This window comes from Mauremys reevesii, linkage group 7 (assembly GCF_016161935.1).
Source record: "Mauremys reevesii isolate NIE-2019 linkage group 7, ASM1616193v1, whole genome shotgun sequence".
NCBI lineage: Eukaryota > Metazoa > Chordata > Testudines > Geoemydidae > Mauremys > Mauremys reevesii.
In genome coordinates, this window is record NC_052629.1 from 78066454 (window position 1) to 78090234 (window position 23781).

Here is a 23781-nt window from a genome sequence, read left to right on the forward strand (position 1 = left end):
ACCCAGTGTTGCCAAACCAAACAGGTACCCCTCAGAGAAGGGGACCCTTCTGCAATGGCCATTAGCTTGCAAGGGAGAGTGCAGTGCCCTACCCCCACCACCACCATTCCCCTCCTAAGAGAAGAGAGCATTGCCTGGACTGGGACACAGAATAACAGACCAGCAGGCAGCAGGTCCTCACGTCACATCAGGGCTGATCACAGGGCCATGTGGAAGATGTGGGCACAGCTATGCATGGCAGCAAGTGGAAGTTGCATGGACATGGTGAGGGGAGGGGTCAGTTTGCCCCCATCGTTGAATGGTCCCTCCCCCTTTGCCTCCCTATCCAATGTGGCCCAGGCATCCCAACTGTTGCACCTTTAGGCTTTGCCTGTTCCTCTCGCTGTGGCTGGCAAAGCATGGTGGGAGGCCACTGGGGTGGGGGTGGGGAATAGGCTCAGGAGCTTTGGGGTCTATTGCTGATGCTAGACATAGACAGGACGCAAATGCAGCTAATTTTGTTTGTTTGTTTTGCTGTGGGTGGAGTGAGGAAAGTCGTGCCCACACAACTTGTGACATGCCCCCAGCCAGCCAGATTCCCCTTTAAAACACAGAGGATAAACAGCACAGATGGGAGGAAGGGGACGGCCGCTCATCTCCCAGCTCAGTGCTAGGAACACAGCCCAGGCAGGTGGTGACTGGAAGTTGCTACAACAAGCAGGCCCCATAGGTGAGTCAGCTAGACTGTGCCTAGGTCGGATGCACTGGCCCTCGCCCTGGTTGCGCCAAGGACTGGATGGGGCATGGGGACTAAACTCCCCTCTCAGCCCGAGGGCTGGCTGCTTCCAGGCAGTGCTGGCCTATGCAGATAGGAGCTTGCCCTGCTGCTAGTCATGCAGACACCGTCTGCCTGCAGGGTTGTTGTTCTGGAGCCAAAACTGGCTCCAAAGAAATAAAAACAGCAAAACAGCCTTGCCCCGAATCATTTATTGATCCACACAGAGCCAGCACCACGCACAGGCCGAGCCTCCAGGGAGCGCGGCCCCCCTCGAAGCTCGGGACATTCGACAGAGTCAAGTTCAAAAACATTCACTGAAAAACTCAAATCTCCAAGTGAGGCCCCCCTGCAAAGCAGGCGGCCTCTTGGATGCATTTGAATGGCCTCAGGTCCCACACGCTCATGGGGAGTGGCTCGATTGCTTCACTCCAGCCTAGCAGTCCTGCACCAGTGCCCCAGCTCCCTCAGCACCGGGGGTCTGCTGCTCCTCCAGGGAAGGGTTAGGGCCTGTCCAAGGCTAGGGCTACCACCCCTCTCACTCCAATGCTAGCTACTTGCCATTGCTATTGGCCCATGCTCCCGCCAGGATGCACTGAGCTTGCTAGGTGCCATCCCTCCATTCACATGATGGATCTTGCCATGCAACAGTGCCCGGGTCCTCTTCTCCAGGATACCCATGGGGGCAGACACATCCCTGGCACCAGCTCCATTGAGGCAACACTTGGGGAGGGGGTTGCCCCATGTGGTCCCCTGAGCTCCTTCTCCTGGCCTTCCTTTGGATGCTGCCCTCTACCGAGGCCACCTTTGGTAACAGGGATCCTGGAAAGACCGATGCAGGGTTTTGAGGGCTGCATTGGTCCCTGGAGTAATTCCCCTGGGCTTGCCCCACAGACAGCCCCGAGCGCAGCTGGATCAAGAGAGTCCTCAGGCCTGCCAGCTCAGCACCCTGAGCTGCACCTGTCCAGGGAACTAGGGTCTGGCTACATCAGGCAGTCTTGGCTGTCCTGCTTAATGAGCCACAGGGCAGGGCTGAGCGGATCCAGGGCCCTCCCACTCTGAGTCCATTGCTACCCCCCAGGAATGGGGAACAGGGTTCAGGGGCTGCCATTAAGGTCCACATTGAGCCTCCATCTATCCCCGGACACGGCTAGGCCCAATGAAGCCAGAGGCCCTGGCAGGAGGATGAACCCAGACCGGCTCTACCCCCCACCTCTCCCCAAGGCGCAGCCAGAAGCGGCCATCCCAGCAGTGACCCAGCAGCCTCACATATATGCACACATGATTGGGGGGGGGGGCAGTTCACCCCACCCCCCTAGGGAAATGGTTCCCATGCACACAGCCCCTCCATCGCTCACACTTGTGCCTCACACGGCACCGGGGGCCCCCGCGGGGGAGACACCCACGGCCCATTCCTCCGCCACCCCCTCCCACACTCCCCCCCCCACCTCCCTGCACCCACGCAGGGGAGCTCCCGACCCACAAGCATAGTCCTGGAGCAGATCCGTCCATATCCGCCTCGCCTCCTCTTCTCCTAGCCACCTGGTGTCGGTTGGAGTGTCAGGTCCGGGACGGGGTGGCTCAGCCCGGGGTGCGGGTAGTCAGTGCCTCCTGCATCTTCTGGCGGCAGCGGGCATACTTGTGCAGGATCTGCCGGACGTGCTCCTCCTCCTCGCGCTGCAGGATGCGCAGGAAGTTGTGCAGCTCGGGCATGCTGAAGGCGTCCCACTGCAGGGCGAGAGGGCCTGTTACCCTGGCAGCCTGTGCCATGGTGTGCAGCATCACCTAGGTAGTGGGTCTGGGCTGTGGGGCATTAGCAGAGCTCTCGGGGGATTACGGAGTTGGAACCCAAGGCTGGACTAGCGTGCGGGGGTGGGGGGGGGGGAAAAGAGAGCTGTGGGTCAGAATGAAGGGGCATCAACAGAGCTGAGTGGGGTCCATAACAGAAATAGCAGGGTGGCTGCAGGTTAGGACTGATGGGCATTGGCGGGGGAAGAAAAAGAGGGAGCCCAGGGCTGCAAGTCAGTTGAGGGGCACCGGCAGTACTGCATGGGTTCCACGACTGGAACAGCAGGGGGCTCTGGTCCAGTATCCTTCAATTACACTGCCCCATGCCGACCTAACCTTACAGGAATCAGTAGTGATCTAAGATTCCCTCCCAATGGCAAGGGGGGGTTGAGGTTCTCATGCTGGGGCAGTATCCCACACCTCACTGTCCCCATCTCATGCTCTCAGGAGTAGCCTTCTGTTTCTACCCCTATCATGCCCACGTCCCAGATGGGGCCTTTCTGAGCTCCCCTATTTGATCCCATTGTTCCCCTTATCCTCTGGAATGGATGATTTTATGAAATTGTGGCATGAACTGACTGTGTCAGGGATCACCTGTCTGTATGTGGATTCCCCAAGATTTAGCAGGCCCATGTCTGTCTGCTGGGCCAGAGATAATGGGGACTAATCAGCATACAACAATCAATCCTCTATTCAAAGTAAAATGCTTTGGGACAAGGGGCTTGCTCTAGCTGGGAAAAGACACTTCCTGCCCCTGTCTGAAGGGAGGGGGGGTTGGAAAGTTACCAGGAGAATAAAGGAAGCAGGTGCCCCTCCTGGAGTCTATACAGGAGCTCACAGAGGGGAAAGGTCCAGGAGTGAGCCATTTTTTGCAGCAGATGAAGAAGAGGGAGGCTGCGACAGGGACAGGCTAGGCAAGGGGGGTGCCCACCTGCCGGAACACAGATGTTCCCCAAGGGAAGGGTGAGCTAGTGAGGGACATCGCATTTAGGATGTTTGACTGTTTTGTATGGTCTATAATCTCCTGCCCATCACATCAACAAATATAAAGAGCATCAAGTTGAAAGACTGTACAAAGCACGTGTGCGGCTTCCCACCTATTGTGTGCCCCTGACAGAGAGTTAAACCGGAACCAGCGTCACCCCTTTCGGGAGGAGTTCTGGGCATGGGGTGTGTTCATGCACTGGGGAGTGTGAAGGGTCAGCCAAAGGGCAGGTGGCTGGACAGCGGGTTCCAGCACCTGGAGTGGGGTGGCCAGATGTGAGGTCTGTGCCATGAGTGCGCTGAGGGATCATGGGATCATAGACTCATAGATTATTAGGGTTGGAAGGGACCTCAGGAGGTCATCTAGTCCAACCCCCTGCTCAAAGCAGGACCAATCCCCAAATGGCCCCCTCAAGGATTGAACTCACAACCCTGGGTTTAGCAGGCCAATGCTCAAACCACTGAGCTATCCCTCCCACCCTGGGATCCTGAGACCCAGGCAGTGGCTGGACTCCATTCAGGCTCCAGGAGCTTGAAGCATCCTGGGGATACTAAGGACAGAGGCTCGGATTCCCCTTGCAGCAAGCCTGGTGGGTGGCCAGGAAGGGGCGCTTACAAGAATCTGTGACACCCCTCTGCACTCACTTAATTCCCCCTTTCCAGCCATCTGGCCCTGTCAGTGAGGCAGCCAGCAGGGGGCAGTGCTGTAACACCCTTCCCACAACCCATAGGCTTCCCAGAGAGACTCAGGCTCCCACTCGAGACACATCAGAGCATTCCCAGACTCACATTGACCTCTCCGGTCTCATTCTCCTTCAGAACGAAGCTGAGGACCTTCTCGCTGGGGCCAGCCAGCAGCCGGAGATGCAGAGGCTGCTCCTCGTCTGAGAGCTTCCGCAGGTACACTGCAATGACAGACGGGCCACGCAGCTCAGTACAGTGGAGCAGACAGCTCCAGCTGCTCCAGCCCCAGCCTCTCCCAGCAGGGGGGTGCTGTGGGGAGGGGGCAGGAATACTGGCTGCGTGGAGGTCCCAGCTATTCCAGCCCCAACCTCTCCCAGCAGGGGGCGCTGGGGGAGTGGAGCAGGAATGCTAGCTGTGGGGAGAGCTCCCAGCTAGTCCAGCCCCAGCCTCTCCCAGCAGGGGCGCTGTGAGGAAGTGGAGCAGCCACTGTGGCAGGGTAAAACTTAAGCCCTGGCTTGTCAGTGTAATCTAGGGTGACCAGACAGCAAGTGTGAAAAATCGGGGTGGGGGGTAATAGGAGCCTATATAAGAAAAAGACCCAAAAATTGGGACTGTCCCTATAAAATTGGGACATCTGGTCACCCTAAGTGTAATCTACACACTGGGAATAGCTCTGGCTGGTTTTAAAGCCGGTTGAGATAGGGACTGAGCCCAAGGGAGGAAAGGACGTCAGGTACCTTGGTCATCCTTCTCAGCTCGCTCGAAGAGAGCGAACTTGCGGGGGTTGTCGACCACCATAAACTTCTTGAGCAGGGCCTCGATGACCTCACTGGCGCGGGTGCGGGAGATGATGTGCAGGTGCTTGACCGTGTCCTTGGGCAGGTAGAAGGACGTGCGGCGCGTCACCACCTGGGAGCGCGGCGCCTTATTGACGTCCTGAATGGAGGGTGCCTTCTTGCTGGCTGGCACCGAGACCGGCCGAATCAGCTTCAGCTGCACCTTGATGAAGCCAGTGTAGGAGCCATCTTTGTTCTGGGAGGAGGCAGAGCCAGAGAGAGAATGAGCTGGGCAGAGCCGGGGAGTGGGGCAGGTGAAATGGGCTCTGGGTGCAGCCCCTGGGAGCAGGAAAGACCCAGAGTGGTGTTAGGCCTGAATAAAGATGTAGCACAAAACCAGTTGTGCCAACCTGACTGAAATCAGGCTAGCAGAGGTTTCTGGGTAAACCCAGAGTGGAATACTGAGAAGCAGCATTGTCTCACAAAGCCCTGGGAAAGGGTAAGATAAGTGAGGGGGCTGGTGCCAGCTGTGTTGTGTTAAGAAACAGTGTTTGAAGGACTGATAAGAAACACAAGCATCTCACAGTTCTGACTAACTCCCTGGTTTAGTGTTCGGTGTGTTTTTAACTCCCTCACATTCCTAACCTTTGGCGCTTGTTGAGATATTAACAATATAATGCTGTAGAGACTAGGCATGCGTATATATTAAAAAGTGTCTAATTTCTAGTTAACAGACGTTTTGCAGCATGAGCTTTCGTGAGTGAATACCCACTTCTTCGGATGCAAGAAGTGGGTATTCACCCACGAAAGCTCATGCTGCAAAACGTCTGTTAGTCTATAAGGTGCCACAGGATTCTTTGTTGCTTTTACAGATCCAGACTAACACGGCTAACCCTCTGATACTTAATTTCTAGTTGTTAGACAAAGGGGGTGGATTGCTTAAGTAAATGATTTATGACGTAATAAAACTGTCTATATAAGCTATACTAAGCTGTAAAGGGGGGGCTGGTTCATTTCGGATACGAGCTGTTCTTTACTGATACGTGCACTTGTCAATAAAGAACTTTTGATCGGACCTTGCTGGTGTTGCCTGTCTCTCTGCGGTCAGACAACGAACTTCGCTGTTGGGGTTCGAGTCCCCGACAGTGGGATCCCTGTGCCCCCTGGAATGGGCTCTGGGTGCAGCCCCTGCGAGCAGGGAAGACCCAGAGTGGGATCCCTGTGCCCCCTGGAATGGGCTCTGGGTGCAGCCCCTGCGAGCAGGGAAGACCTGGACATGGAGCCATGACCTCTCTGGAATGGATTCTGGGCATGGCCCCTTTTTAAGAGTTCAAATCTGAAGCTCTAAGCTCCTTGCCATGCCCCATCGCCCGGACGCAGACCCGCCGTGCTCCTGGCCTCACCAGGCTCATAAAGAGGTTGCTGTTGATCTGGCTGTTGTATTCCTTTATCTTCTGCTCGATCTCGGCTTGGGTCAGAACCGGCTTCTCCCAGTCAATCTGCTCATCCTGCAGGAGAGAGAAGCATAGGGTTAGCCCACCTCCCTGGATAGCAGGGGCTCCCACGTGGCTCCTATCCCCACTGCTGCCCCCTGCATCTCAGCCCGGCCACAGCCCAGGCCCACTCGGCACAGCACCCACAATGCCCTTCTGCAGGAGTTAGGACTGCTATGCTTCCCCTGCCCCAGCCCCAACAACTTCCTGCTGCCTGGTCTCTGGGCATGGGTGCTCTGGAACCTGTGCGCTGGGTGCGCTTCCCCCGCATGGCCCCCTCCACCCTGCCCTGGCAAGTTCACCTCTAGGAGGAAGACACTCCCTGACCTGGCCCAGCTCAGGAACCTAGCAGCACCAGCACCAAGAAGCACCATGACAGAGACCATGCCCCATTTCCTGGTGAGGCCCTCAGGGCAGGTGAGGCTGCCCAGGAGTGACTCGGATGTAGCAAGTGGGTCACAGTGCAACAAGAGAGGGGGCCAGGCACCGTGTGCAACACAGACGGCTCGATTTCAGTCCAGTGGGGCGTCCTGCTGCTTTGGCCTGGGTGAGCCAGATGGGGGTGGGGGGAAGGGGCAGATGAGTTCCCTGCCCCCACAGGAGAGGTAGATACCAAGTCTGCTTTAATCACACCTGCTCTTCAGGGCAGACCAAAAACTTCTGTGGGCAGATACCTCATGTGAAGGGTGCATCTGGAGAGAGAGAAAACCCTGCTGAGCCTTCCCGTAGGGTCCCCCCAGCCCTGGCTGGGGGCAGCTCCCTGGACCCACAGGCAGGATCAAAGTGGGGAGTCAGGAATCATCCCCCCTGTTTGTTATCCCAGAGGCTTCTAAGAGGCTGCGAGCCAGAGAGAGGTTTATATCACGCAGCAGCCAACCCCACAGAAGCCACAGGCTGGGCCCAGCAGATGGGCACTAAGGGAGGCTGAGGGCAGAGGAAGGCTGTGCCCATGTTGAGAACAGGGGGGACTATGCCAGCCAGCAAGGCAGACTGTCATTACCACTGGAGAAACCATTTCACAAAGCCAAGAGCTACAGCAGCTGCTGGCCTGATCCAGGGGCGAGGAGGCACTCGCTGCCGAGCAGCGCCCACTGGCCACACCCCCATGCTGACACAGGGAACTCACACAGACGGGGCTGGAGTGCAAGTCAGAGACCAGCCTCCAGAAGAAAAAAACAGGAGGCTCCAGCAGGAGATCTCATCTCCAGGGCGCCTCGGGCAGTTGCATCCCTGACCCTGCCAGCAGGCCAGATGTGGGGCCTGCCCAAGGTGCCTCTGTGCCACCCTCAGCAAAGGGGTAATCGGTAGATGCCCAGCATTTGAGCTAGAACAGACTACTCAGATCACCTGCTCTGAGCCCCTGCAAACACAGGCCAGAGAATTCCCAGGATTACTTTCAAGGGGCTAAGCGGCCCAGGCCCTGTGGTACTAAATGGGGAGCAGGCACAGCATGAGAGTTCCAGGCTAAACACCTGTCCTCCCTGACCAATGCAAGGCAAAGAACAGCTGCTTGGTCTGGGATATTTGTTTCAATGCACGTGTTGCTCTTCAGGGGCTAACTCGGCATTGCCCGAGTGTGTTTTTTGGTTTAACCCCATGGCCATCCGCCTGCAGTTTGAGCTGCACCATAGCAAGGGTTGGGGTCAGGGTGGGGGTGTGGAGAGGGAGGAATTTATCAACCCCATGCTGCTCAGGGCTGGCACAGGAGATCTAGACACAACTCTCCTCTAGAGCATGTCCCCAACCAGGAACCTGGTTAGGAGCCCCAACACCACAGTGATGGGCCATCTTATAGCACCTCAGTAGGACAATGCAGCCAGTTCCTGAATTACCAGCTCTTACTTCCCACAGATTACACACAAACACGCCCAGGACACACATGCCGCCAGAGCAGGAAGACCAACCCTCTCTCTTTCCGCTGCCACAGAACTGCATTGCACCCTCTTGCATCAGCCTGGCTTCCTGCTGACATCAGCCCTCTGCACGCCCCAACCCTCCCCACACAAGGGGAATTACAGATGAGCTCACCACAGACCAATCAGAGCTCTCCTGGGATTTCTGGGAACCACTTCCTTTCCTTTCCCACCGCAAAAGCGGCAGCTGCCTGCGCCGGATGGCAGTGGGGGAGAAGAGAGAAGCGAATGGCACGTGGCACACACACCCCTCACTGCATGGCACACATCAGACATGCGTGGACACACCCCTGGATGCTCACACCCATGTACACACAAACAGATTCTACATAGCGTATGGGTAGTAACCCGCACCTGGCATTAGCACCTGCGGCAGCTGCCCGGCATGCTGTCCAGGGAGAAAGATGGCCAATGAGAGGGCAGATTGCGCTGGGGAGGGGGTACCGAAGCAACCCAAAGGGGCAACTGGCAGAAGTGTTAGAGAAGGAGAATGGAGATGCTGAGCTAGCGGGCGAACCGGAGGTGGGCTGAGCAAAAAAAAGAAGAACAGGAGAATACAAGCAGGGGACTGGGAAGAGAGAAAGAAGGAAAAATAGGAAAGGTTTCAGGTCAGGAGAAGCAGGAAAAAAAACAGACCTGGGTACGTGCGCAGGCACTGTTAGAGAAGGGAGGGAAATCAGATCTACAGACTTACCGGAGAGAGAGAATCAAGGGGGAAAAATCTGAAATATAATTGGGGAAAAAGGGAATTGATCAAAGCTGTGTGAGATGCAGCCAGATCCTGAAAATGGTAAATGAGACCCCACCCCCCCACACACAAAACACCTACAGTACTTGGAAACAGAGAGAAACTCTTTGAACATCTTTTGACAGAACACAGCTCAAAAGATGCGCAATGGCCAGGCGAGGGCCCACGAGGTGTGAATAAACTCGGTGCAAAGTGGTACAGCCACAGAAACACAGAATCTAAGGAGCACTTTGAGCTGAAGAGGAGCAAAAAAGAGGACAGCAAGAGTGGAACTGGACTTACAGCCAAGGAGAGGAAACGTTGATTCTTCTCTGAAGTGACACAGGATATTGTTGAGTGAGTTCTTGTGTTCTTGTGAATAGCAATGCATTTAGTACCAACCGCACAGCATGGACAAACACACAAAGGTTAATGGGTTTGTCACCTATATTGCTTATTATTATAAGTAGTAAGTCTTTGGTAATGTTCGATATTATTTGTGCTCCTGGTACAAGTTGGGGGTTTTCCCTATAAAATGTAAAGTTATCCCGTTTGCCTCTGGCTCTCCTCACAGCTAGCACAGCCTTGCCTAACCAGGTCACCACAAGTGCAACACACACACACACCAAAGACGGACCGCACACACACACACTGCTGGTGCTGCACGCCAGAGACCATCTCATCTCAAGCAGAAGCTACAGCAGCTTCTAATTTGCAATTGCTAGATCTGTTTTCTCCTCTTAACCCATATCCACCTGCCTTCCTGTATCCAACCCTAGACAGTGCCATCAGCCCCTTACTACCACGCATGCCACATTTACCCCATCAGGTCTAGCAAGCATTCACGGAGGGTGGCAGGACTGCTTCCCCATCCCCAGGCTGCCTGCTAGTTAATATCTATCAGGTGTTTGAAACTGGAGAGCTCTGTGGCTTAGCTGAGCCTGCTTTATCACCCACCAACTACGGTTGCTACTCTGGTCCTTCCCCAGCCCCCATATCTCTGACCCCCACAGATCAGTCAGCTGATGATCCTCTAGGGCAGTGGTTTTCAAACTCCCACACTCCAGCCCCCTGCCCCAGCCCAGAGCCCCCTCCCACACCCTGAACCCCTCATTCCCAGCTCCGTTGGGTTATAGGCATCAATAATTTTCTTCAACTGGATCACCAGAAAAAAAGTTTGAAAACCCCTGCTCTAGGGAACGGTTCTCCAGCGCGATCATTCAGCCTGCACTGCCCTAGCTCTGGGCAGGTGCTTGTCCCCTGGTTGTGGGGGATGGAGCAAGTACCCAGGTTCTGCTCTACAAACAAGAGACCAGGGAATAATTCAGAGTGGCAACCAGAGGGCCCTTCAGGCTAAGCCACAGACTCCAGGGCCTGAAGCACATTAATAGCAGGACACGCCACTAATCACGAGGAATTATCCAACACATTTGGAGCTGTGGAATCCCACACAGCCTCCATCTAAAGCCGGGGACGGGTCTGCAGTGTCCAGACATCCATCTCCTGACAAATGCCATTAGATCAATGGCTTGTCCCACCAACACAGCACGGCTGGGCATTACAATTACCCTGATTTTCCCGGAAGACTTGACAGACAACTGGAAAACTGCTGGGTTACATCAGCACACACCCGAGAGATGAATGATGATTAATGAAAGGGAAGGAGAGAGCAAATGCTCAGAGCAGTCTGTCTTTGTTAACACCCATCTAACTCAAATGCTCAACAAACAGGCAGAAGGAAAACTCTCCCTGTTAAAGTTTCAATACCCTTCAATTAAAGACTGAGAAAGCTCTTGCCCCATGTTACTGGATGCTCTGGAACTACTCCATACAAAGCCAGTCAGGACTCTGGGGGAGCATGCTTCCTCTCTGAGCATACTGTCTCCAGGGCAAGAAGCTTACACAGCTTCAACCAACCTTCCTTGGAGCATTCAGCATCCCCTTCCACACCATGGGCTTCCTGCAGTGAGTCCGCCTGGGCAGGGCTCTTGGAGAAGCCAGAGGGCCCTACACCCCAACTCCGCAGTCAGATGGGACTCTCAGCCAGCCAGTAAAACAGAAGGTTTATTAGTCGACAGGAACACAGTGGCATAGAACAGAACTTATTAGCACAGAAATCAGGGACTTTCAGCCAAGTCCATCTTGGGGGAACAGGAGCCCAGAGCCAGCCGAGACCAACTCACTTCCAGCTGCCTGGCCCCTACCCTGCCTGTTGCTCCTCCTCCAGCCTTTGTCTCACTTCCCAGGCCAAGAGTCACCTAGTCGCATCCCCCTCCTGGGTCTCAGGTTAAGAAGAGGTGGCCATGGCATCCATACAGGCAGCTGGAGCAGCCTCTGCAAAAGTCAAACACGCTTATTCCCACCAGCAGACATCGGTGCAATACACAGGGAAACTGAGGCACACAGCATTCATGCAAAACAGTAAGACTCACGTACAACATAACAAGGGAAAATCCCCACTTAGTCACACCCCAGTTCTCTAGTCTTCCAGGGACATCTCCAGCAAAAGCAGAGGAGACAACTGCACATTCCTGTTCTTCCTACAGAAGCAGTCCAAAAAAAAAAAAAATTGGAGCCAATGCCTAGTTTTCTGGTTGCCTTCCCAGGTCACATTTAGGACAGGAAGTGCAAAGCTGCTTTAAACTCCTGCATGCTATGGTTGTAATGTTCTCTGTTAAACAAGGACTGCTGCCCCAGGCCCAACGTCTGGCTGCCCCTGAGTCTGGGAAGGAGGTTGGGTCATGTGGATTTTGCCTTGTCCATGTAGCCTTTGGGAATCAATGCATTAAGTGCAAGTTACTAGCACTGTTCTCTGTCCACAGCTGTAATTCCATGGGTGGGAAGCTCTGCTCTGCAACCAGGCCTACAGCAGTTTAGGCAGAGGCTTACAAAACCCAGCCCGGCTACGCTCCGACAGGATGTGGGAACATGGGTGTGCGTCAGGGTGGAGCGCGTTTCCCATGTGCAGAGATCAGATCCAAGGAACGAAAGGGGGAAATCTCTGTATCCTGAGGACCAGGGCAGGCGGAAGCCTGCGAGGGTGAGGTGCACAGCTCGCGGCTGAAGGATGAAAAGTCACAGGGAGGGACACTGGCATCCTGTTTACAGAACAAAGGGAGTTTTCTCCAAGGCCCATTTTCTGGGACATTACATAACGCATCACTCCCTGCTCCAATGCCGCAGCGCCTCCTGCAGGCACCCCTGGCTCCAGACATTCCCTGCCAGCTAATGCTAGGGCAGCAATAGCGTTCCCCACACACAAGGGGGCATGCCCTGCCAGAGTATCTCACACGCCTGCCCCACGCCACTACCCTCAGCTGCTCCAAGCCCAGCTAGGGGAGTAGCTGCCGCTTTGCTCAGATCAGCCTTGTTTTGCTTACAACAGCTTTGAGGTTGGCTCTGCTGCTCCACAACGGAAATATCACAGGGCTGGTTAGTTACCGGGTAACGGCAACACAGACGCACAGGGCGAGGGTGTGTTACGGGCCCCCTCACCCGTGCCAAGCCACACAGGAGGAGTCTACCACTGCCCAAGCTAAGCAGCCTCAGCTCTGTCGCTCAGCTGCTTGTGCATTTAGCCCTGGAGGTTCCCGGGGAGTTAGTCCCACATATGCAGGAAGAGGCCCCTATGTGGCACCTGAAGGGGTGGTGAGATGCCCAGCCCACCTGCACAAGCCACATGTAACTATCAGCACAGGTCAAAGAGGGGCAGCCTGGAGCACTGGCACAGGATATTGTGCCAGGGCGTAGTGGATACTGGGCACCCATGGGTACTCACTGTATGCTGGACCCAGGAAAAAGGGGGTGCACCCTCCTGGAAAGGGAGAGGGAGGCCCTGGCAGCAGCGCCCCCTCCCAATGGCATTAAGTCATCACGGCCGCACCCCACCCCACCCACAACATGGCACATGGCATGGGAAACAGCTGCTATGCCAGGGTGAAGACAGCAAGGTGCCTAGCAGCTATGGGGTGCCCTGCTGGCTGGGAGGGAGCACCCCACAGTGCCGCATGACCAGCTGCCTGCCACCAGCACCAGTAGGCATGAGACATGGCCGTGACCCAGGAGGGAAGTTCAGCAATCAGGGTGCAAGAGGCCGGGTGTGCAGGTCAGCACGGTGCCACTGCAAAGCCCGGCAGCCGATCTATGCTGCCATAAGGCCCTGCTCACTCCCTATCCCAGAGCCAGCAGCACCTTGGGTTATCACACAGCAAGCAACCATATACAGGCATAACGCCCTCTCTCACCACTAGGACTGTGTTCTTGGGGATGGGCCAGGCCCTGCTTTCTGTGGCATTGGCTTTATATACACACACGCTGCAGCCTCCAGCATGCAGTCAGCCAGTTTATCCAGGGTCCATGTCCCCTCCACAGCTTCCCACAGGAACACCCTATGTTCCAAGAGTCCATCAAGCAGGAGCAGGGGCTGGGATGCAGAATGGACGAGATCTGTGTTTAGCCCTGGAGGTTCCCGGGGAGTTAGACCCCAGGCGGCCTGGCTGGGCGCAGGGACCACAGCAGATTTTCACCCTGGCTCCAGCAGGGCCGGAGAAGAGCTGTTTACATATTTGAGAGGCCTGGGATTGTTGGATCCTAATGAATATTTAACCCCCGATGCCTCGGATGAGATCCCACAACCTCCTGCCTCTGCTCAGTAGGGGAAGATGGGCGTGGGGGAGGGAATTTCCTCCCAGCCCACTCCCCTCATGCTTTCTGGCTGCATTCCTCCCTCTTTCTCCAGTCTGGGGGCATCCTGCCCCTCCAGTCACTGCAGCTGGGTTCTCAACTGCCCCTTTGTTGGGCAGGGCACCAAAGCTACAGCCAGTCCAGGCCCGGGGGCATTGTTCCCAACTGCCTGCAACCTCCCCATCCCTCTGACCCCTGCTGAGGGGGCCGGCTGCTCAGGGACATGGTGAAATGGTTAACAGCCGGTCTGCTTCCGCTCTCTGACTGAGTCAGATGGATTGTATTACAACCCTGCTCCATCACCCTTAGTCAGGGGTGAGTAGCACTCCCATCAGGCACAGAACTGTGTGTGTGTGGGGGGGATACTGCTCCCCCAGTACACAGACACCACACAGCTGGGGTGCAGGTGGCCCTTTGCATGGAGCGCAGAGCGGGAAGGCAGCAGCCCTGACTCCCCTTAAACCTCCCGGGCCATGGACGAAGAGCCAGAGTTGCCCGGAAGGAAGTGGACAGGGTTTACCCGGGGAGCAAAGTGCAGCCTAGCCCCAACTTCAGGAAAAGGCCCTGTGCTTTCCTGGCCTGTGCCTGGGAGTCAGCCTCAGGCAGGCTCAGCCCCTACCCATCCAACACTCCCATTAAGAACCATCCTGCTTTGTGCTTTGCCAGCCCTCAGGGAAGCAGCAGCTGGTGATGCCAGGCAAGGCCATGGTGATGCTAACCCAACAAGGGCAGCACTCGAAATGTCTCCTGGTATCCAGGACGTCCAGTCGGCCACAGCCTTGGGGTCCATTTGGACTCCTTGGTGTCAGGAGAGGCCCCCAGAGCCATGAGGCCAGAGATGCCCCCTTCTTATTTGCCACTGGCCAGAAGGTTGCCCCCCCCCACCCTCGCCATCACAGCCAGAGGCAGGTCCCAGTGTTTCACACAGTTGTCGCCTCAAGACATGAAGCTCCCCACACTGAAAAGCCCAGCAACACAGATCACTGCCAGCTGCCCCTGGCCCCTCCACAGTGCCCTGCCCTCTGCACCGGCTCCCCATTGAACAGAGAGCCCAGGGCAAGGTCCCAAACCCTGCCATGGCCCTGATTATCCAAGAAACGCCTCTCCAGCTATGCCACAATCTCCAGTGGACCAACGGGGAAGAGGGGCCAGTGGCTACGGCACAGGACTGGAGCTCAGCAGACCCAGGCTCAACTCTTGGCTCTAGCACTGGCCTGCCGGGGGAAGTGGGACAAGCCCCAGATTTTCTGAAGAGCTCAGCTCCCCCGTAGGCACCTAAATGAAGTGGGCTGATGAGAATAGCTCTGCTTGGTGGTAGTCTCAGCACAGCCACTGACTCATACACAAACGCTACTTCTCCTTCAGGCCCATCATTAAGTGCTTGGGAGTGCTCAGATGGGGGCCAAACCCAGACAGAGCCAAGGATCTGAATGCACTTTACATCTGGGAGTGAACCAAGCTTCACAATCCATCACGCCCAGGATCATTGTACAGAATGGGAAACTGAGTCACGGAGCTTTGAAGTGACTCGCCCAAGGTCACCTGGTGAGTCAGTGGCAGGGCTGGCAACAGAATTCAGGAGTCCTGACTCTCAGACCCTCTCCTGTAACCAGTAGATTCTACTCCCCACAGATCTGGCAACAGAACCCAGGAGTCCTGGCTCCCAGCACCTCTGCTCTAACCACTAGGCAACACTGAATCACACAAACAGAGGAGACTAACAGGGCTCTGTAACTCACATAAGGACACCTCGCAGGGGTGTCCCCAGATGGTTTCCTGAGCCAGCTGGGGGATTTACCCTTCTGTTGGAGTCTTAATGTATCACAGCTGGGAGGCTACAGCCTTTGCCAGCGGCAGATTTGGCACTCGGGGAACAATTCCTTTCCACCAAGCTCTGCAGAGTGGCAGGCACTGGCACAGCTGCAGGGGGCAGCAGGGCCCCCTTTCCCCCCGCTGACAAACTGGCACCACACAAAGGCCAGACTCTGCTCAGCAGCAGCCCAAGACTGGCACAGCAGAGGGTGTTGCACGATAGGATTGAGGGGCATCAGTCAATCTGGGGGTGAGGACAGGACCAGCAAGGGGGGCTGTGGCCAGGAACATAGTGCACTAGCAGAGGGCAGGGGGCTGAAGTTTCCACAACACCCATTCCCACTTTGCTTAGTTTTTGCCAGCTAAGTCAGCAATTCCCTTTGGGGAATTAAAAACTCCCCCAATTCATCCATGCCTCCCCATATGTACGTACACACACACATACACAATCTGTTCCAGTCACCAGTTGAGTGGAACCAACTCATCCACACCCAACCCCAGCCCAGAGGCTGAGATCATCCCATGTCTCACACCCTTGTGTCTCCTGACCTCAGATCATCTGCTAAAGCCACGAGCTGAGCCAAAGGTCAGCCAGATTCCCAGTCCCTTGGTGAATAGCACCAAGGGGCAACATGTCCCACAATGCTGGCCCAGTTCAGCTCCTATAGGGCCACAGACTGAGTGGCCCCAGAGCACTTTGTAGGCTCCAAGGGGCCACCATGCACAAGGATCTCCCTAGTCACTGATACCCACTAACACCACAACCTCCTTTGGCCGGTGGCAGCTGGAGGTTTGTCATCGCAATGCTGGGCACTGGTCTATGAAGCCCTTTGGAGTTCAAGTCCTTCCCTGGCACAGATGCTACCCACCCTGCAGCTTTTAAGACAAGCTCAGTCATCTCTTTGTTGGGTTCTCAGGTCCCACAGCTTCTTAGGACAGATGGAGACGGAGGCAGGGCAGTAGAGTGGCTAAGACAGCAGTGGACAAACTATGTCCTGTGGGCCAAATGCAGCCTGCCAGCCATTTTAATCTGGGCCTTGAGCTCCTGCTGGGGAGCGGGGTCTGGGGCTTGCCCTGCTCCAGCCGTGGGGGGTGGGGGGGTGAGCAGGGTCGGGGGCTACTCCACGCGGCTCCCGGAATCGGATCCCCCACTCTGGCTCCTATGCGTAGGGGTAGCCAGGGGCCTCTGCCCCAAGTTCCGCCCTGCAGCTCCCACTCCCTGGGAACCACAGCCAATGGGAGCTGCAGGGGTGGTGCCTGCAGACGGGACAGCGTGCAGAGCTGCCTGGCTGCACCTCCGCATAGGAGGCGGAGAAAGGACATGCCACTGCTTCCGGGACCCGCTTGAGGTAAGCACTGCCCAGAGCCTGCACCCCTGACCCTTTCCCTGGGCCCCAACCCCTTGCCCCAGTCCTGATCTCCCTCCCGTCCTCTGAACCCCTCAATCCCAGCCCAGAGCATCCTCCTACATCCCAACCCCATCATCCCTACCCTAGAGCCCACACCCTCAACTGAAGCCCTCACACACATCCCGCACCCAACTCCCCTGCCACAGTCCGGAACCCCCTCCCGCACTCTGAACTCCTCATTTCTGGCCCCACCCCAGAGCCCGCACCCCCAACCAGAGCCCTCACCCCCCCACACACCCCAACCCCAATTTTGTGAGCATTCATGCTCACCATACAATTTCTATTCCCTGATGTGGCCCTCAGGCCACAAGCCTGCCCTCGGGTAGCACAGAGCTGGGTGGGTTGGGCCTCCTCAGGCAGAGAAGGAGCCTGGCAGATGCCCCATCACAGGGCAATGGTGCCAGGTGGCAATTTGAGCCTGTCCCTCAATGACCATTCACCATTCTGGGTGCCAGACACAGCTCAAGCTGGTGCCCCGCCACAGGGTCCTCCAGGGCAGATCTCCCTAACTCAGCCTCCATCTGCCACCTCCCCATTCCTCCCTCCCCTATCGGCCAGGACGACCTGGGAGTGTTATCATCATTCATCAAACCACAGATCTCCATAGTCTTCTATCCTGGGCCATTCGCTCTAGCTGGTTCCAGGTATAGCCCATTTTTTTGCTATCAACCTCAGGTTGGGAGTGTTAGTTTGATGCATAAAACCAGAGAGCTCCTCCTGCCCTTACCACCACCTCAGTGCCCAGCACTCTGGGGACGGACACCATAGGAACTGGAAGCCCAAAGACAGATGGAAAAGGTGAAGAATTTGGAGAGCCGGATAACAATGCGGCTGCACTCAGTCTCAACCCACAGCCCCCGCCTGCTGTTCCAGTCTGGGGTCCCTCCCAGTTCGGCCAGTGCCCCTCAATCCTGATCCAAAAGCCAAGTCTTCCAGTAGTGCCAAACTAAGTGAGGGTTTTACGCTAAATGACCATTAAGGGGTTGGCAGGAGACACACCAAACTCATGCCACGTGTGATGTAGCCATAGCTGAAGGGCAATACTCCACCTCTCTTTACCCCACAGACCTCAGCGAGCCATGCGTCGGCCAGGCCAGGAAGACAAGAACACCCCTCTCCCCCGACTGGCCCCCCATGACATTTGGCCAAGATACTTCAGCCCTCGTGACAGCAGAGAAAGAGTTAGTTTCACATACACACACACACCTAAAAAAACCACCACCACGGTTCCCGGAAAACACGCCTACCCAACCAAGCGCATTTGATACACCCGTGGGAAGGCTCAGTGGAGGCGCATGGGGGACCAGCCCCCCGCCCCGGTACCCTGGGATGAGCCCAGTCAGCCTGCTTGCTAAGTGCCCAGAGCCTGGGCTGACGGGGTACGGCTCGCTGGCTAGCCAGCCCCCTCCACCCAGCTTCGCTCACCTCGGAAACCCACAGGGCAGCCCCCCATCCGCGGCCCGTTCAGCCCGTGTGGCTCCCCAAGGCACACAGGGGACCAGCCAGTGGAGAAGCAGGACCCAGGAGTAACAGGCTCGGGTCCGAAGAAATCGGATCAGGCGGCAGTGAGGTCTTTTGGGCAGGGGCCTTGTTCACCCCACAGTATCTGCGCAGCGCCAAGCAGATCGGGGCTCTGGGCACAAGGGCAATCGAAATAACAGTCATCTGGTTCAAAGGAAGGGGGGCAAACTCCAGCTCGAGGATCTGGATCTCCCCCTCCACGTACGGGGAGATCCGGATTCCGCCCCCGCGCCGGCACGCTCCAAGTCAGGGCTCCCCTACGGAGCACTGAGGGGGATCCGGATCCCCTCCCCACTCCGAATCGGGACTCCTCTTTCGGGCACTGAGGGGATCGGGATCGGGATCCTCCCGCCCCCCCCCCCCCTCCGAATCGGGGCTCTACCTCACCTTGTCCTTGTGGGGTTTGCGGATGAAGGAGGTGCGCGCCGTGAAGTACTGCTCCAGCTCCGAGTCCGAGTCCTCCTGGCTGCAGTAGCCGCTGCTGGTGGTGCTGCTCCAGGTCATTTCGAAGGACGGAGTCCCCGGCTCGCACTCGCTCATCCCCTCCCCGACCGCCGCTCGCCCTCCGACCCTGGAAACCAGCCTCGCCCTTCTCCGGCGCGGGCTGGGAGTTCTCAGATCACCGGCCCCGCTCGGAACAAGCCCGGATCTGCCGGCAGCTGGGTCCGAACCAGGCTCGGACGATGGAGAGGGTCGGAGCGCAGCGTGTTACCCTCACCCCAAGCCCTGACCGCCCGTCTGCACGCCCGTGGTCCCGGCTCCTCCGCCTGGCTGCAGCCGAGCCGTTGAGATTGAAACGTACACACCGCGCCGGGGGCCGGCCCGCATTGGGGGAGGCTGGGGCGGGGCGAACGCGCTCCGGACCCTCCCCTTTCCGGCCGTGATTTCATCCCCAAAGCAGCTCGCCCTGCTTGCGGCGGCGGCGCGTCACAAACATTAGCCAGCCTGGGGCCAGCATCGCCCATTATGCAGGGACGCCACTACCACCTCCGCCTCGCTCAGCCGCGCAGGGCGCCCATCATGGCGGTATCTGGGCGCTTCACAGGCCTTATTTCTTTATCCTCCCAGTAGGGTGACCAGACAGTAAGTGTGAAAAATCGGGACGGGGTGGGGGGTAATAGGAGCCTATATAAAAGAAAGACCCCAAAATCAGGACTGTCCCTATGAAATCTGGGGTCCTTCCCAGTTCAGCCAATGCCTCTGGTCACCCTACCTCCCAGCCCCCCTTGCCAGGCAGGGAAGCGCCAGGACCCCCATATCACACAGGGGGAACTAGAGCACAGAGACTGGGGCCAGATCCTCCATGGTCTTTACAGCCTAACAACCTTGCAGGATCTGGGCCTAAAGTGACTCACCCAAGGTCCCACAGGTAGGACACGTGGTGGAGCAGGGAACTGAGGTCAGGCCTCCCTTGTCACACATTAATGCCCTAAGCCAGCCTGTGAATAGCCCCAATTCTCAGGGCTGTGCTCTAACCACCCGTCCATGCTCCCAGGTAGGTAGGTGGGTGTGTGCGGATTTAATCAGCCCTTTCACCCAGGAGTCAGAGGTGGGTGCAGCTTAGGCCAGAAGGACCAAAGGAGAGAGACACACACTAACTCAGCAGGACATGAGGATCATTTCCATTAAGACAAAACTGCCTTTCTTCTGCATGAGGGAGGTGGTGACAGCCCCAGCAGCGACACAGAGTTCAGTGCGGGGCAGTGCAAAGTGGGGATGAAACCTGGCTGCCCTTTGTCCCCTCCCCGATCTGCCTCGGTGAGTGTTCCCCAGCCGCTTCTTGGAGACACAGGCAGGGTGCTGGGGCTGACCCTGCTTTCAGGTTCTCACTTGCACGGGGAATCCCAGGCAGTCTCACTTTCTTGCATTTGTGATCAGGGAGGGGCAGCCCACTTTGGAAAGAGTGAGAGCTGGTCCTCCCACCTGGCGGGAACTTCCCTTCCCCCACAATGCAGACTGACCCCCCCCATCTTAGCCCCAAAATGCAAACCTCCCTCCCAAACTCAAGCTAGCCCCCCAAGCATTTAGCCAAACCAAAGCACAATCTAGTCCCCCGCACTCCAAAGCTTCCCCCAAACACAAACCAAACTCCCTTTGCCTAAAGCACAGAGCCCCTGATCCTCCGCAGAGACGGCAAGGTTTGGTTCGCTCCACTCCCGTCTGTGTTCCCTGGCCCTGGCCAGTAGCAGAGTCACCTGGAGAAATGCGGCTATCGATGAATTTCTGATTGCACCAGGAAGAACCAGTAATACCATGATAAACCCTGGCCTTTTAAGAATTCCGGTCTGGATTCGCAGGCTGGGGCATTCAGACGGCTCTGAAAAGCACCCAGCTGTCTGGGAGTGGTTCAGACCCACCATCCAAGGCAAAGTGCTACTACAACAGCTCAACAGGGCCACAAGGAGCCTGCTCTACCCACCATCAGTGAACTCCTCAGCCAAGGCAACAAGAGACACGCGATGACCCACAACCCAGCCAGGAGCCACTCTGCCTTTACGGTTCTCCTGAGCAGGCTACACAGGGATGAAAACCTTCACCAGCTCCAATCCAGCCAACAGGCGGTGATGATTCATTGTTGCTATGGCCTCTGGAGGGTGCAGTCAGCATCACTGTATTAGGCCACATTGTGCTAGGGGCTGTACAGACAGAGGAAAACATGGGCCCTGCCTCACAGGGTTCCCATTGTCACCACCTAATGGCTGTGTGGCAGCCCCGGGCATGTGCCCCAGAGCCAGAGGTACTTATATAGTGCTCATCAGGATTGTTGGAGCACTCTACAAGGGATTTTACACTCACACCCCAAGGAGGTAGGGAAAGATCCCCATTTTACAGATGGGAAAACTGAGGCACAGAGAGTCTGTGGTTGAGCCAGGCCTCTCAAGTCCCAGTCCAGTGCCTTAAGCACTAGATCACCCTCCCTGCTGCTCTACAGATGGATCAACAGCCCCTTGGACACTATTCACCAGCACAACGCTCACTGCTGTTTAAAAGGTTGTCCCCTCAGGGTGGAGCTCAGACAGGATTTCCTTTGCATTGGATTTCATCCTGAGAACCTCTCCACATGCTCAGAGAGGGACAATGGTGGGTCTGTGGGGGAGGGGAATTGGGGGTCTGTAATGGGTGGGGGGGTGATGGGGAAAGGGCAATGGTGGGTCTGTGGGGGAGGGGATTTGGGGTCTGTAATGGGGGTAGGTGGGTGTGATGGGCAGAGGGACAATGGTGGGTCTGTGGGGGAGGGGAATTGGGGTCAATAATTAGGGTGGGGTGACAGAAGATTCTGACTGACTCAGCAGCCGGGGCAGGAGGTGTGGGCAGTAGGGGATCCAGACCCACTGGGCGTCCCAGACAGAGGGGCAGGTGCTTGTCTGCAGTGTTGGTAGGTGTCAGAACAGCCACCCCGGCAGGAGTTAATTAGCAATGTGCCTGCCCAGCTGTGCAAATGGGCCTCACCACCCTTCCCCCACTGTTCCTGCCCCTGGGGAGTCCTTAGCCAGGAGGCCCCAGCTGCCAGGAGTGGAGCCACAATCTCAGGATGAAATTGGAGCTGGCTCCTCCACCAGGGCCACAACAAGATTTATGAAGCTCTCCCTGGATGCCAGCTGATCCCGCGTGCACACTGCTGTGCATGGGAGGGGAAGGAACGTCCCAGCAGCTGAGCAGCACCCACGCCCTGGGCTGGGGACAGATAGCAAGGGGAGGAGCTTGATGAACTCCAGCTCCAGCCTCTCCCAGCAGGGGGCACTGTGGGGAGGGGGGCAGAGGGCACTGACTGGTGGAGCTCCCAGCTGCTCCTGCCCTGTTTCCCCCCAACATGGGTGCATTTTGCAGCCTGCAGACCTAGGTCAGAATCCCAACTGCTCTCCTACCACGTTGGTGTCTTTCTCCACGGTCTGTTCGTTGGCCTCAGCCGGGTCACTGTCCTGGTACCGGGGGCCGCTGCAGTCCAGCCTGATCAGGGCACGGCACCGATAGTGGCAGGTGAACTTGCAGTCTGGGAGAGGGGAGAGGAAAGAGGAGACAGCGTTAGGTGGATGGGAGCCAGCCTGGGGGAAAATCCAGCAGCCTGCTGGAAGGAGCAGCAGCCCCCGGGGTCCAGCGCTTGCCAGAACCCCAGGGCTAGGATCAGGCAGTCTGACGCCATTGCACATCCCGGTCAGCTGTGTGATGGCTCAGTATTTCCTATCCTAGCTCCCTGTCTCCCCGCTTACATCCCAGGTCCCAGGAGAGTCCTGCCGCATGGGAACTCGGAGTGGGGCTGTATGACAAACCTAACCTTGGATCACCCCTGCCAGACCAGGAGGGAGTCGTTGGCCCCCATCTCAGCCAGAGCTGGTGGCCAGTGTGGGGTCCTCGGAAGCAGAGAGGCCCCACTCTGGGCTGAATCCCAACTATCCAGGCCTGCGCTTTGGGATTTCAGGAGTGAATGGAATAAAGGAGCTGGGGTCCCATGAGATCCCTGCCAGAAATCAATCAGCAAGAGCACGGGCCTCTTTCAGCCACTTGGAGGGGACCTCACCTTTCCAGTCATCCCAGCTCTGCTGCCCGCCCCCAAGATCAGCCAGCGGAGGGATGGAGGGATGGTGGGACTGGGTTCTGGGGACACTCGCTCACACAGGTTGCCCGGCCCATACCACGCCACGCACACCCCTGCAGAGCTGGGGTCTGCCAAGGAAGTGGCATAGGGGAATGAGGAGACACGAGCCAGGTGCTCAGCCTGGGAAGCAGCCATGCAGGTGGAGGGGAAAGGACCAGGCGTTACAGGCGGACGCCAATCCCAGGTGGAGCCAGGCACAGCCTCAGCAGCCAGGGAGAGGGACAGAGGGGAATGGCACCCTTGACAGGTTCCTGTTCTGCCCTCTTCACTGTGGTGGTGGTGGAGCATCTTCAGTGACACACCCAGCATCTGCCAGTGGCCAGGGAAACAGACCCCAGGGGCTGCTCCTGCCCCAGCTTGCGGGAAGGCTGGGCTGGACAGAAGCTAATGGGGCTGCTGCCCCTCTGATTTCTCTGTCCCTGTGATTAACGCACCGTGCAGCTCTGTGGCACCCGGACACTGCCCTGCCAGCCCCAGGACCTCTGATGGACCCAGCAAAACCGCCTGTACCCAGCCACGAGGCCTCCACTCAGACACCGTCCATGGGGCGAGGGAGAGAGCAATCCCCCCAACGCACACACACACTTCAAAGGGACCGAGACAAAGACCCTCTGTGCCAGCAGCATTGCCTTTCCCTGGAACC

General features: G+C 57.0%; 1 protein-coding gene and 1 long non-coding RNA gene across 10 annotated transcripts in view; one reads left to right on the forward strand and one right to left on the reverse strand.

Moving 5' to 3' along the window:
• Window positions 1-951: 951 nt before the first annotated feature.
• RASSF1 (Ras association domain family member 1) overlaps window positions 952-23781 on the reverse strand; it is a 30211-nt gene continuing 7381 nt past the window's right edge. For 2 of the 4 annotated variants that reach the window (XM_039480726.1, XM_039480728.1), the window contains exons 2-7: window positions 22411-22535; window positions 6390-6494; window positions 4948-5242; window positions 4316-4431; window positions 2238-2482; window positions 952-1576 (exon numbers count right to left, since the gene is read on the reverse strand). In XM_039480726.1, coding sequence (XP_039336660.1) covers window positions 2336-2482; window positions 4316-4431; window positions 4948-5242; window positions 6390-6494; window positions 22411-22535 — 788 coding nt within the window. In that variant the 3' untranslated portion in view covers window positions 952-1576; window positions 2238-2335. Of the gene's footprint in view, window positions 1577-2237; window positions 2483-4315; window positions 4432-4947; window positions 5243-6389; window positions 6495-7112; window positions 9144-18931; window positions 19469-22410; window positions 22536-23781 lie in introns of those variants that run through there. The other 2 variants (XM_039480727.1, XM_039480729.1) reach the window with 2 other exon arrangements.
• Window positions 19520-23014, forward strand: LOC120368560. Of its 6 annotated transcripts, none has more exons than XR_005582641.1 (4): window positions 19520-19627; window positions 20085-20302; window positions 20649-21625; window positions 22760-23014. It is a non-coding gene; the product is annotated as an uncharacterized LOC120368560 (long non-coding RNA). The 6 variants fall into 6 exon arrangements; XR_005582643.1 differs by having other exon boundaries at window positions 19521-19627; window positions 20201-20302; XR_005582640.1 differs by having other exon boundaries at window positions 19540-19627; window positions 20040-20302.